A 17696-nucleotide genomic window follows, 5' to 3' on the forward strand; every position below is an offset into this window, starting at 1 on the left:
AAAAAAAAAAAAAAGAAATGATGCTCATCCTGTGTCCACTCAAAAGAATACCTCTGTGAAAGTCAGTGGCTTCACCATCCTCTGCCCACCCAAGATTTCATCACAACACAGACGTTTACAAATAAGTTAAAGTAGCCAACAATTTATAAGCTAATATAGTGTGTCAATGCATGCCAAAAGGATGATTAATTTTCTCAGCCATCCATAGCTGAGCCTAAAATAAGTCATTAGACTTATTACAGATTGCATACAGTCAGTGTGCACTGGAGAAGACGGTAGAATGAATAAAGCCATGATATTGTGACTCACAGACATAGAAAACAAACTTATGGTTACCCTAGGGGAAAGGGGGGGAGGGATAAATTAGGAGTTTGGGATGAACAGATACACACTACTGTATATAAGACAGATAAACAACAAGGACCTACTGTATAGCACAGGGAACTATATTCAATATCCTGTAATAAACCATAATGGAAAAGAATTGGAAAAAGAATATATATATATGTATGTATAACTGAATCACTTTGCTGTACACCTGAAACTAACACATCGTAAATCAAGTATACTTCAATAAAAAACTTTTTTAATAAAAAATAAAATTTAAAAGTTGTGATGTCATAAATCATTAGAGTGATCATCATAAATCAGTCAAGTGATAATCACATTCTTTCACTGCACTCTTGGCGCATGGTACGTGAGCCAAACCCATCTCTCTTCCATTTCTGGATTTCTTAATTTAAGCTGTGGAAATGTGCTCCTTTTCCATCATTTGATCGTCCTTCTCTCTCATATCCTCTCTGACCTCCCTCGGTCCAGTGTTGAGTTGAAGTTTTCATTGCTTATTCTCTGCACACTTTGGCGTTACCTCATGGTTTCCTGACTCATGTGAGAGAAGTCAGCGTCACAAGCGGGCTTTTGCCGAGATGTTTTCTCGTCCTTTCCAGTGCAGAACTCTCCAAACAAAGACAGGTTATCACATGTACCCGAGAGCTGCCTGGGAAAAGCAGGAGCTGTAGTTATCAAAGTTGGAACCTTTATGAAATATGCTTTTGTCTCCGTTTTTGTTGCGCTCAATCAGGTCAACAAGTATTGGCTAAGCGTTGAGCGCGGTTTCCTGTGGGATTGTGTAAGACCTTGCAGGACAATAAACGTTTGGGGGGCACTGAGTAATGTAGCCATTTCTGACCCAGCAGCCGGGAAAATGTGAGGCAATTTGCGGCTGCTGGAAGGAGGACAGCTGCGGCTGTGTCCCTACAAGAGCAGAGCGACCTCACCGCCGTGGACCCGGGCAGCAGAGCCAGGCAAAATGGTGCGTGGAAGGGCAGGTGGCTCTACAGTGTCATGTCCTACAGGAAAATAGGTTCGGATCTGGGTGTTGTAGAGCCTGAAGTTCACAAACTTGGGGGGAGGGGGGTGCTTTAAGAAAAATAGTGCAAAATTATGAAAGTGAAATTGCTGGGGCTCCTCTGGGGGCTTTGAATGGGACCATGTCATTCGGGGGCCTGCTATAGAAGAGTCACTGGAAATTCCCTCCTAGCTCAAGATCTCGTTCAGGGAACCTGTCGGGTTGTGTGTACATCACCATCAGCTTGATCTAGCTTTGTGTCTATTCCTCTGCTGATTTTCTCCATACTATTCTTAAGCCATTGCCCTTCGAGGACTTTTCTTTTTTTCCCCTTTATTAACTTTTTAAATTGAAGTGTAGTCGATTTAGAGTGTTGTGTTAGTTTCAGGTGTACAGTAAAGTGATTCAGTCATACATATATACATATACACATATATATAAAAATCTATCCTTTTTCAGATTATTTTCCATTATAGGTCCTTCTGTGACTTTTCATATTGGCTTCGTAACTGCTCCCAAAAAGACAAAGAAATGTTAGTCATGCCTTCTTTTATTTATCTGTGCTTTATGATGGGTTTTTTTTTTGCTACGAATATTTATTCTTAGCTTCCTGAAGTCCCCTTAAGTCAGGGGCTGTGGGTATTCTAGATGGAGGTAGAAAGATGGGAGGGAGGTGAACACACAGTTGCAGCCACATACATAGAATTTTGAAAGTTTTCGCAGACCATGATGGTTTCATTGGATTTAAAAAGCAGTACAACTATAATGTGGTCTAGGTCATTGCTTTTCAAACTCTCGTGTGCACATAAGTCACCTGGGTATCTCACTAAAATGCAGATTCTGATGCACTAGGGCTGGGGTGGGATCTGAGAGTATGAATTTCAAACGAGCTCCCAGGGTAGGCTGCTACTGCCTGTCCGTGGGCCACACTTGGAGTAACATCCACGTACTGATTCGTAGAAATCGGTGGCACAGATACACAGTCAAACTGATTTTAAGGTAACCAGTCCCAGGATTGAAAGGTTGTAACAGAGCCACGGAGCAGGGGCTTGTTGACTAGAGAAGGCGTGCGGAGTCTTCCCCTCCCAGTATCTCCTATCCCCAGGGGGCTGGGGGAAGGAGGGTGAAGACTAAAATTTTATGTTGAGGTCATTTCGTTGTCTCCAGCTTTTAAACTTTGCTATGGTCTTTTTAAAAACTTTGCCTACAGAGTGATGAGGGGAAGGGGTACAGGTTTCTGGAACATCTACTAGGGTGCTAGGCCTTGTACCGCCATTTTCTCTCGACTCCTCATGACCCTTTCAGGCGGCTATTGTTTTACTCCCTTTACAGATGGGGAAGCTGAGGTTTAGCAGGGTGAAGTAACATGCCGCGTTGCATAGAGACAGGGCAGGGATTTGAACCCACCAAAGCTTGGTGCTTTTGTCCACACCAACCTGTATCCTTAGCAGTGTTACGTGTTAAACTAATTCAGCATGAGGTATTAGGACGTGAATTTATCACTGTTTGCTTTTCTTCTAAGGAAGGTGCCCAGAGGGGTGCGCTGGGCAGAGGGGAGGGAGCAAAAGGAAAGACGCTGCTGAAAAGAAGGAAAGGGCTTAGCAAAGCTCTATGAGGCACTGAAGAGGAATTTCACACCAAAAGCAAATTTTAGCTCTAACAGGAAAGGCACTGGCATTCTCTGTGCAAAACTGGCTTCCTAAAGTGTGTGCTTTCCATAAATTCATTTTGGAGCAACCAAGGTATGGTGTTTCAAAATGCTGGATTCAAGTGTCAATGTTAAAGGATTTCTGTCCGTATCATGCCGAGATCAACTGTAACTTTCTCTCGCCTGCAAAATGTCCTATGAAACGGGGATTTGTCAGGTTCTGTGGAGCTGGTATTTGTCTTTGGCCAGCATCTTAAGAGTTATATTTTTGAACCACTTTACCTGATTCTGAGTTAAGCTTTCTGTTCCTGTTTAACTTACCATCATATTTTGTTCAGTTATTTAGCAGGAAGGTAAGCAGGCCTGGCCTTGGGCAAATATCTGAAGGTCAAGTTTGCCACAGGTCCACCATTTTGGCTTTCGGAGCCCCCATCCCCGTCCGCACTTGGAGCGTCTTCCCTTTCCTTCCCGCCCTCCCCGCTCCACTGCCCTCCCACCACATGTATTATTTTAATATCTTGACACCTATCAAAATCTTAGGTAAATGATATGTAAAGTAAGGGAGGATAACCAAATCAAATAAAGGGGTAAGGAATTGCTACCTTCATCTCTCAATTCTAAAAAATAAAGCTTTAAAGGCACCATCCTGAGCCAGTCAGGGAATATACATTTTAATTGAGGGAACTATCCAATGGCCCCAATTAACTATACATACCTTTCTCCCTTCCTTTCTTGACTCCTGCTCCCCTTCTGCACCACTTAGAATTTATTCCAACTTCTGAGGTTGTATGTTCTTACCTATTTTCAAAATGTGGGCTAGAGTTTTGCTATTTAACACTGCTTTAGAGGTTCCCGCTGAAAGATTATTTATAGGTCACGTCTTTCCGATATTTCCAATAAAAGCTCCCTTGCGTGTATCTGGTAAGGCTCAAATTTATGCCTAGTTCTACCAGACCACAGGCTTTAGCAAGGCTATCGTACATTTAGCTGAACACAGAGATCTCTTTTAGTGTATTTATTGCCATGATGGTGTGGGCAAGTGTCCCAGGCAGGACACCAGTAATCTGGCTCCCTGGGCTGTGTCTCTCTAGTCACAGTGTCGCGATTCTGGCTAAGTCACCTAGGCTGCCAGGGCTCAGTGTTGCATCTCTAAAATGACTTCTAGGGTTCCTACCACCTTTGATACCCTGTGGCTGCCTTCCTACATTTAGGTTAGAGCCTTCTCTGATTAGGAGCGTTACACAGCTGGCATATCCTTCTCTAACATCTGCGTTATGGTCAAGAATATGGGCTGGGCACAGACATAGAAAACAAACTTATGGTTACCAAAGGGGAAAGGGCAGGGAGGGATACACTAGGAGTTTGGGATTAATATATACACACTACTATATATAAAATAGATAAACAACAAGGACCTACTGTATAGCACAGGGAACTCTACTCAATATTCTGTAATAACCTATATGGGAAAAGAATCTGAAAAAGAATATATATATATATATATATATATATATATATATACGAATCACTGTGCTCTACACCTGAAACTAACACAATATTGTAAATCAACTATACTTCAATAAAAAAGAATGGATAAGCAACAAGGATATATTGTACAGCACAGGGAAATAGAGCCATTGTTTTGTAATAACTTTAAAAGGAATATAATCTAAAAAAAATTGAATCAGTATGCTGTACACCTGAAACTAATATAATATTGTAAATCAACTATACTTCAATTGAAAAATTTTTTTAAATTTCTCCAACATAAAATAAAATGAATATGGGCTATGGAGTTAGGCTGCCTGGATTCAGACCCCAGCTCCTGCGCACTTGCAGTGCGGCCTGGGCGGTTTACTTATCTGTGACAGCGTCATCAGCTGTAAGCAGGGAATGACGTTGCAACCTACCCCGTAGGGGGGCTTTGTTACAACTTACCCCACAGGATTGGGCTGTTTATGGCCTACCCCATAGGGCGGTTGTGACCAGTAAACAAATGCATCTTTTTAAGGTTCTTTAAAGAGCACCTGGCACTTGGTGAGCCCTCCTTAAATGTTAGCCAGGATTATCATCCCCGCGATCACTTACATCCTTCAAGGTCCAATTTGAATGCCCTCCCTTCCATAATATCTTTCTCAATTATCTTAAGAAAAATAATAACTGTTCCTTCCTCGGGCCTTTCGTAGCAAAGAGTAAGGACTCCTCTCTAACCTGAGTTGTTTCTCTCCACCTTTTTCTCTTTTAATCATAAATAAATTATGGGTACCCATAGTGTGCCCAGTATTTTCACATAAAGTTTCTCATTTAAGTCACATAAAGTGAAAGAGCTGTTACCCGTTTCATTTTACAGGTGAGAAAACTAACATTTACAGCACGGAAGGGGCTTGGTCAGGGTGACACAGTGCACGAGTGGCAGTCCTATCACCTCTTCGAAGGCTTCTGAGTCTACCAGAAATCAGCAAGCTTGCATATCCCTGAGCTACTGAAACCATCTCTCAAACCCGTTCATTGTCACTCAAGCACACTGTAGGCCCAACATCAAGTGTGCTGAATAGATGTGCAGGCTTGAACTCCTTACTCTCATGATATCATTTCCTTATAAATGCTAAGTAACCATAGTGATTCCAAGTCTGGTTAATTTAGCATGCACCTTTTATGTTTAAAAGTTACACAATGGTTGCTGACTTCCTTATAGAAAATACTGTACTGATTTCTGAGTTTTTTTTTTTTTTTTTGGCCTCCCGTGCACTTTAATTTTTCTAGTCTCATGTGTTTATGGAAATAGGCAGCCTGAGCTATTTGGTAAGCAAATTGATGCATCTATTCTATGTAGGTAGTGATATATGAGTGTCCAGCCAAATCGCACCAGCTTCTCTAGGAAATAGATTTCTGGTTTCTAGCTTTAGGATCGAATTTTATTTTGTTTAGTTTAAAAAAAAAAAAAAAAAAAACCTTCCCAACTGAATTTCCCTTAAATGTGGGTAGGCAGAGCCGAGTTTGCTAGTCGCTGGACAGGCGGTTGAGTGAACAGTGGCCCTGGAGCCCTGTTGACTTATTGTCCTAATACAAGGCGAGAGACGTTCCATTTCTAAAAATTAGTCCTCACCATAGACATGCCTTCAGTTTAGAATCTAGGCTACTCTAGGAGAAGAGGGAAGTACAAGGAAGGGACAGAAGCAAATAGAAGGAGAAAGGCAGGTCCAAACTTGATCAGGAACCAAGTATTGTCTCAGAAGCAACTGATCGGGAGATGACAAAAGTGTGAGTCATCAAAACAGGGTTCTTTAACTTTGTTAAGATGCTCTGGAGTCCAGCTTAGGGAGTGGAACTTTGAAGGACCTCAGAGGCAGGTGGCTCCAGGTGTTTGTGACATGAGAACCATAGAACACAGACACGTATGCACAGCATGTGAACTCATTTTTGTGAAAATAAACACCTGCATGTGTAATTTGAAAAAAATCTAAAGGTATGTTCACCAAAATGTTAACAGTTTTCTTTTGCTTGTCTGTAGTTCTTGCTTTTGTCGAATAAACATATATCACATACGATTTTAAAAATGAAAGCCAAAAAATTCACAAAGGGCAGGATTTGGAATAAACATTTTTGTTAAAATTTGACAAATTATATTTCATTAGATGCAACGATGTGTATAAACTCTTGGAGATTTATTAGAAAATGTTCTTGAGGACTCGGTACCTTCCTTTCTACTCAATGTCCTTCTTCCCTTCAATATACAGAAGCGACTTTGTGAATTTCATTTGTCAGTGGTTTCTGTGGCTCATCATATTAATTTTTTAGATAAAATTCCCCAAGAAACCATTCTTCATGTGATGAATGTGCAAGTTCTATAAACAGAGGAGCATGTGTATCATCATGTAGTACGAGAAGGGCTGTGCTCTACCTTGGACAATGGGATTTGCATTTTTAAAACAGTGCTCTTAATGTTACAAATTGATTCAGTGTCTGAAAAAAAATGTTGAAAAGTTAACTTTGTATTCAACTAACCAGATCTGTTTCACTACCACTCTGCTTTGAGGAGGAATGTTTTAGCTGTGGATGTAAAAGACATTTGACAAGAGTTTTCACAGTGTTCTCTTTCTGCTTTGTTAGTTAATTTTTTTCATGGAGAAATTTAAAAGGCAAAAAGTTCCCTACACCTCTGCCCAGTGTGATATGGCTCCTCCAAAGGGGACTTTAACTCACAAAAAGTAGACCTTCCAGAGTTTCAATAAGTGTTCGAGCAAATTCTCTTCCGGCCATAGACCATGGGTGTAGAAAATAATCTTATCTGAACAGGCGTGTGCGTAGAGGTTACCACGGAGGCAAAGGTGAAGGGAGGCGTGCTCCCTGCCTTCCCAGGGCCGGCTGGGTTGACTGTGCCCTGATCTCCGCCTCATCTTTGAGTCCAGGACAAAGAAACCAGTGGCCATGGAGAATAGCACTCGTTGGGCTCAAAAAGAAACCCATTCTACTTTCACAAAAGAATTATACTTTTTTTCCAGATAAAACAATATTCAAAGCAAAAAGTGGCCAAGACTTTATTATATTTAATGGCTAAGATTTCTACTACTTCTGCCTAGGAGACGAACAATGCCCTTGGAGAACATCTGAGGTTTTAATAAATAATTGCCTGATCTATGTAGATAAATAATAAAAGCTGATTTGCTTGATTCCCATTTTTAGAGTGGTGTGGCCTATGTCACGAGGGAAACTGGCTGGGCCTGACCATGGTTTATTCAATGCCAAGCAGAGTTTCTTAGTCTCCCTTTCTTCCACTCCTACCATAGTGGGCCCATCATACTCTGGGGCCATGCCCATTAGTGACTGTGTGGCTGCTTCCTGATCAAGTGATAAATAGGATGCAAATATCTTCTTTTTAATGCATGACCCTGGCATAGCCAGAGGGAAAATGAGTGGGGTGTCTCAGAGCAGTGACTTTTTGCCTAGAGCTTGAGAGTTAAAGACCTACAAGCACACTTCTTCAGCTCTATCGAAATTAAGGTGAGTAAAGTTAATTACCTTCAGATTATCAATAAACAAAGAAAGATAGTAATGATTGGGCATCTGACTGCTAATAACCACGTGATTTCACAAAGCAAAGAAGAACATAAGGAAGTTGGTCTCTTGTGGCCGACTGCTTAGCATTCCTTTTCATTACTAGACCTGATATCAGACAGAGGGTTGAAGCAACAGTCTTAGTAGAACCAGAAAATGAATGCATTTATTTTCCAGAAATATCTTAACTTTTAATGTTTAATGCAGTTTTGGAAGAAAAAGCAAGAGTGTTTTTAGTTTATGAAGCACCAATTCTTTCAGTTCTTTTAAATCTCTTTTGATAGCTTTTGAAAATGTTTTATGCTCAGAAATAGTGAAAATTATACCCAAGTCCTTTATGCTAAAGATCTGATCATGTTCAGGGACTGTGGTGTCATTTATAACAATATCAGAGTCTCACAGTGGTTTGGATAATTTGGTCCAACAATTGGCCACATTAGTGGAGAGAAGTTTCAGTTGATCAGTTGCTTCAGACATGGTGAACTGTCTGGAGTTCAGATTGTTTAAAGTTGGATGATATTCGATTCAATTCAACAAACGTCCATAGAATGTTTAAGGAAAGAGGAGAATTTTGACATGGTGGTCTGGAAGGTAGTGTGAAGATGGTGAATTTATGATCCAAAGTGGGAGATGAGTACAATGCATAAAATGCTATAAAAATATCAACGTATTTAAACACGTCAAAGCCAAGGCAGTAGGAAAAAAGTGCAGGAAATGTGTGTGTTTAAGAGCCTGCTTCATTGCATTTTCCTCTATACTGTTAAATCTAATTTTAAAAAACTATTTATATTATCCGTTAATGAGAAATAGTTGAATAAAAATTATGAAAGCTAAAAGACAACCTAGCTAGATGCTGCCAACATTCATTCTAATCATTTTATTTTATTTAGGACGACAATATGGACACAGAATCCATTCTAGAAGAACTTCTTCTCAAAAGGTCACAGCAAAAGAAGAAAATGTCACCCAATAATTACAAAGAGCGGCTTTTTGTTTTGACCAAAACAAACCTCTCCTACTATGAGTATGACAAAATGGTGAGACCCTATTTATTTCATTGTTTTTAATGCTACTTATTTTTCTCAAGTCTCCACAAAGTGCTTAATATAAGGAAACATCAGGTTTCTTAGCGAACACAGTAAAAATCAACTTGCACTCACTTATCACATTGTCTTTTCTTAGCCAAGTTATAATTAATTCAAGATAAAGCATTTTCAAACATTGCTTAACTTTACTAAGGCAAATTGTAACTTTAGAACAGTGGTTCTCAACTGGGGGTATTTTTGCCCTCCAAAGGATACTTGGCAATGGCTGGGGACATTTTTGGTTGTCATCATTGGGGGAGGGGGGCAGTCTGCTACTGGCATCGAGTGGGTGGAGGCCAGGGACGCAGCTAAACATCCTACAGTGCCCAGGCTGGCCCCGCCACAAAGAATGATCTGGCCCCAAATAGTGCTGAAGATGAGAAACCCTGTCTTAACAAATGCTGGAAATAAGACTATTTCCGTGCAGCTGAGAATTTTATCACAGTAGAAATACTGAAATACTGTCATAAAATTGAAACAAGATGAAGATGCTTAATTTTCCTGAATAGATTAACCATATGGCAGGTGATTTGAAATGTGTTTCAAGATTATCAAAAAAAATTAAGTGCTGCTTGAAGACTTGCTTTTGGAGGAGTTTAAGTTTATGTCCACACTCGAAAAATATATTCTCTCATCATTGGATTTTGACTATTATGGAATAATTGGAATGATTCTCACGTGCCCATCTCATCTCCCAATCTCCCTCCTAAGTGTAACGTTAACTTGATTCTGTTCTTTGTGCACCACTGTATATCACGTGAGGCATCTTATATTTTCCTTTTAATTCAGAAAAGAGGCAGCAGAAAAGGATCAATTGAGATTAAGAAAATCAGATGTGTGGAGAAAGTAAATCTTGAGGAGCAGACCCCCGTGGAGAGACAGTACCCATTTCAGGTAAGGGGAGGGATAACATTCCATTGGATGGATGGCTCTTCTTTTAATATTTTCTATTATGAACTCAGTATTGGGGGGATAAATAAAGATGTTGCTAAATGATTCATTAAGACGATGGCAGGTGCTTATATTTGTGTAACCATAGAGAGCATTCTCAACCTCTCTCTGAATTTGGAACATCCCCAGATAGGACTGGGGCAGTTTGCTAAAATTCTATCCACCAAGCTGCCTTCCCTAGTGGGAGAGAAAGATAGATGAGTGTGTAAGCCTTAGTGGTCTGACTTGCCTTGGGGTCTGATGATCTCTTTCATCAAACATTGCGGAGCATTTCTAATATGCTACAAGGTACTAGGCACGCTATCAGGAATAAAATGCCATCCCTGTCCCCAAGGCACTTACAGAGCATTATAATGCAGGGAGGTGGGTGTTAAGACGAAGGTGGCAGCGTAGCCATGGTGTCCCAGAAAGGTGAAGCTGCACTTCTCACTCCGAGAGGTCAGGGAGATTTCCTGTTGGAGGTGACACTCAGGTTGGGAAGGACAATGGGAGTTTAGCCCAGCAAAAACAGGAAGGGCAGCGAAACCAAAGAAACAGCAGATGTCAAGACCCTGGTAGGTGAAACAGTATGGCATGTTTGGAGAAATCCAGGTGGTGCTTAGAATTAAGCAGCCCCATGAAAGAGTGAGAGACGAGCCTGGAGAGGTAGCCAGGGCCATATCATGAATGCCTTTGCACAGCACGCTAAGGAGTTTGAATTTTACCCTGAAGTATTTCAAACACTGGTCTCCTATGGAGAGGGTGCCTACAGTACCCCATGGAAGTGACTTGATCTAACACCTGCCCTACTTTTATTATATCAGGAACACTTATCTTTCTGCTCTAGAGACAGACAGACTGTTCTTCCAATGGTCAGACTACCCTGTGCTAGTATGAGGGAACAGTGGCCAAAAAATGAAATAAAATAAAATAATCCAGTCAGTTAACAGTCCATACTTCCCACTTAAAAAAAAAAAAAAAAAAAGAACATTGCCCAATTGGGAAAAACCGGAGGAGCGTGTGCTCATGGAAGATGCTTCAAATGAGTATCACCACGGCATGGAATACTCAAAAGAACATGAGCTTTGGAACACCACAGAGCTCCTAGCCCCATTGCTTATATTTGTGTAACCATAGACAACATTCTCAACATCTCTCTGAGTTTGTTTCTTCATTTGCAAAGTGGGCATAATCATATATTTTTATAGACTTGAAAGGGAATTAAAATGTTAAATTATCTAGGAAAGAGCCCAGAAACTAGTTGGTATTTAGTAAATGGTCTGTATTGTTTACCCACAAACGCTGAATAAACTAGAGAAGGATCTGGGCAAGACACTGAAATGTTTAAACATTTCACCAAGTATCATAAGGAATAGAAAATGATTTATACTGGGGATTCCAAGGGTGGGACATGACCCAAGGGAGTAAAGTAACAGGGAGACATATTTTCACTCAATATAAGCATGAACCATATAATGATCAGAATGAATGGAAATTGGCAAGGATGGCATAGCAAAAATAAAGGACATTCTATCCCTGAACATATTTTCAAGGATAGAGCAGATAAACATTTTCCAGTGGGCTATAAAGACAGTCATGCACTGGGTTGGTGGATAGACCAGAACACTTCTAAGACACCTGTAATGTCTAACATTTTATACTTTTATAATTCTCCATGGTCCAGGGCATTCCTGCTGAGGCCTCAATGTTCACTGCTGTCAGATGCATCATTGCTGTGATTTTCCAAAGTGTAGAGGTGTCTGGGATAAAATAAATTGAGGGGTGGAGGATAAAAATAACTAGATTTAAAAAATCTAATTCCAGAGCTAATGTGTATTATATAGGCAAACTCAGTGTTTCTCTTGGATAACAAAAATTTGTAGTTGTACCAGAGTGAACTATTACACAATTATATCTAAATGCACTAAACCTTTTCCTTTCCAGATTGTCTATAAAGATGGGCTTCTCTATGTGTATGCATCAAATGAAGAGAGCCGAAGTCAGTGGTTGAAAGCATTACAAAAAGGTAATTTTTTTAAAAATGTCACCAAAGGGAGTCTCTGACTGAGCTCTTTTGAGGCTCAGTGGAGGAAAGATATGGCAATAAAAGGGCCTAACGCCGAAAGAGAAATCTGTTGATTTTCCTACCAACCTCAGAGAATGTGCTGCACTCATCCTTGTTTTGCATTCTCTTTGTTACCTAGAGGAAGCCTGGGGATCGGATTCCCTTTCCTGCCCAGCACAGAGCTGGCTATTGTGCCTTCCCCACAGCTAGGAGGAAGCCAGACCACCTGCTCTCCACCCACTGTGCTTGCCTTTATCAGAGCAAAGTCTAGATCCTCATGGGGCTCTCTCTTGGGTCCCGTAGCTACTGTACTTTGGATATTTACAGAAAATTATGTCTAATACTTACTAATACTTATCATTTGCCAGCTACTGTGTCAAGTAGTTGTAAAACATTTTCTTAGGTAATCCTCTTGACAACTCTATGGCAAGGGGTAATAATACTATTCTCCATTTTTCAGATAAGTGAAATTAAACAGACATGGCAAACGTCACATACCTAATTACGGAGAACACATAATTCAATTACCCAAACCCAACTTTTTAAACAGTACAGTATAAATGCCAGGCAAAACTGGGAATTTCATGAAACATTTATTTAGTGATTCTTAGGCTGCCCTGGTAACAATCTTTGACAGAAGAGAGAAAATTATTACTAATTTGGCACTATGATGTTTCTCCCTATGATATTTTTATTTTAAAGGTGGGTAATGGTATGAGGACAATATTTAACTCAAACGAGTGACTCTATTGGTGGAATTTCAGATATTAAGCTCCCAGATGGGGGAAGATTTTACTTCATTTAAGTTTTAGATTCGGGCTCTTCTCACTACCCCTCAAATTACACCACTTAGACAACCACCTACTCTACTTCAATGCAAATACATCCTTTTTCACTCATAGGGCTTAATTTTCCCTTTGTATGAAAGGGTTTAGCAACCTATTCTGTAGGAGAATCAAGTGGTCCAGGTAAGAGAAAACAACATGGTTTTTTAAAATATGCACATATTCCTAGAAAAGTAGCCCCATAAACCGTTTATTCCTTAGTGGAAACAGATCAAAAGTCACGAAAGACCAAGAAGGGATGAGGAACTGTTCTAGCTCAAGAAAAACTAGAAAACTAAATGCCATGTGTGTTTCTAGATTGGATCCTCCATCAGAAAAAGTGAATGATTACAAAGGGTATTATTGGAATAACTGGAAAATTTTTGAATACAAAATATATATTAAGTAACAGTATGGTATCAGTGTTAAATTTCTTGAATTTGATAATTGTATTACAGTTATGTAAGGAAATGTCCTTGTTAACAGAAGTTACATGCTAAAGTAGTTATGGATGACATTATTTAGGTCATGATATCTGTGACTTACTCTCAAATGGTTAAGCAAAATATAATAATGATAAAAAATTTTAATAATAATAATAATGTGTATGTACAGAGAGAAAATTAGATGAAACAAATGTGGCAAACAGTTAAAAGTTGGTGAGTCTGTGTGAAGGGTATATGGACATTCACTGCACTATTCTTGCAACTTTTCTGCACATTTGAAATGTTTCAAAATAAAAAGCAGAAGCGGGGGGAGTACATGTTTACTGGAAACTTCTTTTCTTCTTGCTAAGATCTAGTCCTACTCTAAAATCCTAACACCAAGCTGATGCGTATATGTAGTTTCTAGCAGTTTTTTTTTTTTTAAGACTGATGTAAGTTATTGTGTTGTTCTTACTCAAACATGATTAGACTTTTCTTCTTGGCTTTTTAACTCCTGAGTGAAAGACTTACACCCTTTGGGAAGCATTTGCTCTTAGCCTGGTCGCTAGCAAAATGAGGTTCTCATTGTTTTATGACAACAGCACTTACTGAATGTGTTTCTTCTCTTGGGCCAACGTTTACTCACGCTATGTTTTCTTCCTGCCTGCTCCCCAGAGATAAGGGGCAACCCCCATCTGCTGATCAAGTACCACAGTGGGTTCTTCGTGTACGGGAAGTTCCTGTGCTGCCAGCAGAGTTGCAAAGCGGCCCCAGGATGTACTCTCTGGGAAGCATGTAATGTGACCCCTCTGTTGGGCTGGACCCTGGGTGGACGATGCCCTTTAGGCAAACCTGGCAAATGCCAGAACAGCTCGCCAGTTCAGGAAAACAAGATGTGTCAGATTGGTCAGCATCATGAATATCCAGCTTCGAACATGATATCTAGCAAATGAAATCTAATTCCAGGGTCACTTGAGTCATGTTCCTTAAAATAATAACAATATGAACATCTGCCATTCATTCATGTCATGAGAAATATTTTTAAATGGAAATCATAAATCAAGCAAGGAGCTGTTTATTTCCTCCCAAAATTCTTCCTGCTTGAAGATAAACTCCAGATGGGTAGAACGTGGTGAACATATCACCATGGTTCACAAACTAACATCATAAACTTAAAAAACCAACATTCTTTTCAAAAATATGTCCAAGGATAAAATTTAAGTAACACTTTTAATCACCATATATACCAAAATGATGGATGGCCAAGTTTTCAGATATATTTAAAGTGGTTTGCCATTCTGTACATGTTTGTTGATTTCTTAATAACATCACAGAAAGTAGTGTAGGGTTTGCTTTACGTGCAATCGGATTCTATCCAGAGTTATATTCCCAGGGAAATCTGCCTGAGACTTTATCCAGGGACAGAAAGCCCACTGAGTGGCTTTGAAGGGCTAATGGAGGGAAAGAATTATGTTGTTTTCTGCTTGTGCCCTACGGGGCCCCATTCTATCACCAGGATACTTACATGAAGCAGTCATATATTTTAGAAGTTTATCGTTGTTTAACAACATGAAGTTGTTGATAAATAAGAAGGAGAACTTATTTTGGTAACAGTTTTACCAGCCTGGACAAAATATGCTTGGACTATAACGACTTAAAAGAATTAAATGAGATCAGCTGCATGATAACAACTTCAGGAACTGTAAAACAAGGACGTGAAATATTATTCAAATTCACCCCACAATAGTATTGACCCCCGACAATCGTGTTAATACTACGGGTAATTTTACAACAAAATCAGTGACTAAATATTCATTGTATTTCCCATCTCAATTAAACTATACAATGAATATTTATTCATCTTAATTAGATCACATTGCCCTTTATACTCATGAATTGTAATGATTTAATGAACTATACAGAATGAACTGTGCATGTATCTTCCCTCCAGTGTGAAGGGCCAGAGAGTAATGTCTCCATACAGCATTAATCATTTACCCCAATGATTCTGTCTATGGTCAGCATTATTACTCAGCAGGCCAGATTCCAGCTCTGACTTTGCCCTAACTCCCTGGGAAAGAGCAGGAAAACAGGCCAGAGAGAGCATTGCCTTGGGATTATCTTCCTGGGCTCTGTCTGGATGGCACCTGCCATGTGTCCTGGGGGCCAAAGGCTCTCTGCCGGCCTCTGAAGAAAACTACAGAATGTAGTAGAGATGTCATGGCTTGCAGACAGCTGTGATATTGTCTGTCTGCCTAAGTGTAACTTCCTCCCTCGGCCTCCTCCTCTGCTGAGCTACAAGGCAGCCCACAGGCACATCTACTAGGAAGGGAACAGTTGGGCATCTTTGCTTCCTTCTGTTTCCAAAATGTCATGGACCATCCTCTGTCCAAGGTATATATGGCCTATAAATAAGTTGACCATACACCCCAATTTGTTTGGGACAATCTCATCCTGCAGCTGGGGACCTGACATAATTATTAAAAGCCTACCCATCACTGTCAGAAATGTTCCAGCTGAGTCAATAAACCATATGGCGACCCCACTTATAAGGCATACAATGGCTTCACCCTCACAACCTGGATGTCTATCTACATGTGTGAGTAGAAAGAAAAACCAACAAGTATCCTAACAACGGGAGGGGGGGGAAGCATATGATAAGTTTGTTCACTTATAAATCAGCTATTTCTATGCATCTTGTATGAGCTGATCAAAGAAGAATCAGACATGGATTCTGAATCCTAGGGTCGTAGATACTACCCAATGAGATTAGATATCTGTTACTCAGATACGAGGTGGAAATGTGGTATAAATTAACAGTTTATAGAATTTAGAGGACCTTGAATTTCTTATCCACTTGGGAAGATACTGATAATCAATGGTGAAGTGGTATCTGAGTTGGGTATTATACAGGAAAGCAACAGAATCACTCCAGATGTTCTGTCTAAGTTCATGTAATCTGGAGTATTGCTCACACAATCTAGTTCACTCTTTTGATTCATAACATTGGGTGTTTTGCTTTGTTTTATTTAAAGTTTTTTCTGCTATTACTTGGTTTTACTCTTCAGATGCTGATCTGCACATTGAACCCAAAGAAGAAAAACACAGAGTTCCCATCTTCCCAGACAGAGTGGTAAGTCGACATTTCAATTTTTTCATAGTCAGGATATATTAAATAAACCAAGAGTTGCCAAATTCAAGACTAGAATACATGGGCTTCATTCAGAATGCCCAGCAAAGAGAGAGAAGACGTGACCTATCGCCAATAGCCATGGCAGTAGCAAATAATAAATTCAAACATAGAACCATTTTACCATTTTATGTTTTTTGCATTTAACGACTGGGCCTTTTTCTAACCTGTAAACACAAAAAATGGTGTATGTGGGAGAAGCCCTTAAGATGGCATCACATATAACAGGCAGCTATTATTGGCTGACATTCCTCCCCCACCACCAGCATGGCTAAGTCTGCCTCATGTTCGTATCCTGGCAAAGGAACGGGACCCCATAGGGCACGAGCAGAATATAATTCTTTCCCTCCATTATCCCTTCAGAGCCACTTGGTGGGCTTTCTTCTCTGTCCCTGAGGTATGTCATTACCTCAGATGACATAAAATTTCCCAATTACTAGTAGTCATGAGAACAGCCTCTAAAGTGATCCATCCAATGTTATAATCCCATGACTCGAAACGTCATTTCAAGTTAAAACATCCCCCCCTTCCCTTAGCTCAAGTCTACATCAGAGGGCAGCCTGCTTTGGGGGAGAGGTCATGGAGAGGCTGAGATTTCTGACGCTTTCAGGATTGAGGCCCAGGAAGAGACGGTCTAATGAAAAAGAGACAGTCATACGTGGCCACTCCCATCATGATTTGGTAGTGGTGGCTTCTGGGTGAGACTGTTTTCCAATGCTGATTCTTTATCATACAGGAGACTTTTGTGGATTTCCCCCTGGGGTGTAGTTTTATGACAGAGCAAATGTCTTGACCCTTAGCTCTTCGGTTTCTAGCCCTCAAACTTTCTACTGGGTCCATTCACCCATCTGGGGCAGAGTTCCTTTCAAGATGGCTCCCAGCCAACCCTCACTCAAGGGTGGAGTCGGCCTACAGGAAAACAAACAAAACCTTGATTGCTCTGCTCAGTAAAACTGTATGTGGCTCGCGCTCACAGTACAGGCTATCCTTGTACTCTGCTCTCTTGGGTTCAAAGCCATAACTTCCTGCTTTTAGGCTTCCCAGGTAGGTGTCAGCCTCCTCAAATGCCAGGAGACACATAAAATGGCCTCCCTGTGGTTTTCTGGAAGCTCACCTGAAAGTAAGG

The 17696-nt window shown here is 40.2% G+C and overlaps 1 protein-coding gene across 1 annotated transcript in view; it reads left to right on the forward strand.

Moving 5' to 3' along the window:
• Positions 1 to 1205: 1205 nt before the first annotated feature.
• The window catches only part of BMX (BMX non-receptor tyrosine kinase), a 46540-nt gene continuing 30049 nt past the window's right edge, over positions 1206 to 17696 (forward strand). The window contains exons 1-6 of the mRNA XM_061177823.1: positions 1206 to 1312; positions 8942 to 9088; positions 9926 to 10030; positions 12011 to 12092; positions 14056 to 14175; positions 16449 to 16513. Of these exons, the coding sequence (XP_061033806.1) occupies positions 1310 to 1312; positions 8942 to 9088; positions 9926 to 10030; positions 12011 to 12092; positions 14056 to 14175; positions 16449 to 16513 (522 nt within the window). The 5' untranslated portion in view covers positions 1206 to 1309. The remainder of the gene's footprint in view (positions 1313 to 8941; positions 9089 to 9925; positions 10031 to 12010; positions 12093 to 14055; positions 14176 to 16448; positions 16514 to 17696) is intronic.

Source organism: Eubalaena glacialis, chromosome X (assembly GCF_028564815.1).
Source record: "Eubalaena glacialis isolate mEubGla1 chromosome X, mEubGla1.1.hap2.+ XY, whole genome shotgun sequence".
In the NCBI taxonomy this organism is placed as follows: Eukaryota; Metazoa; Chordata; class Mammalia; order Artiodactyla; family Balaenidae; genus Eubalaena; species Eubalaena glacialis.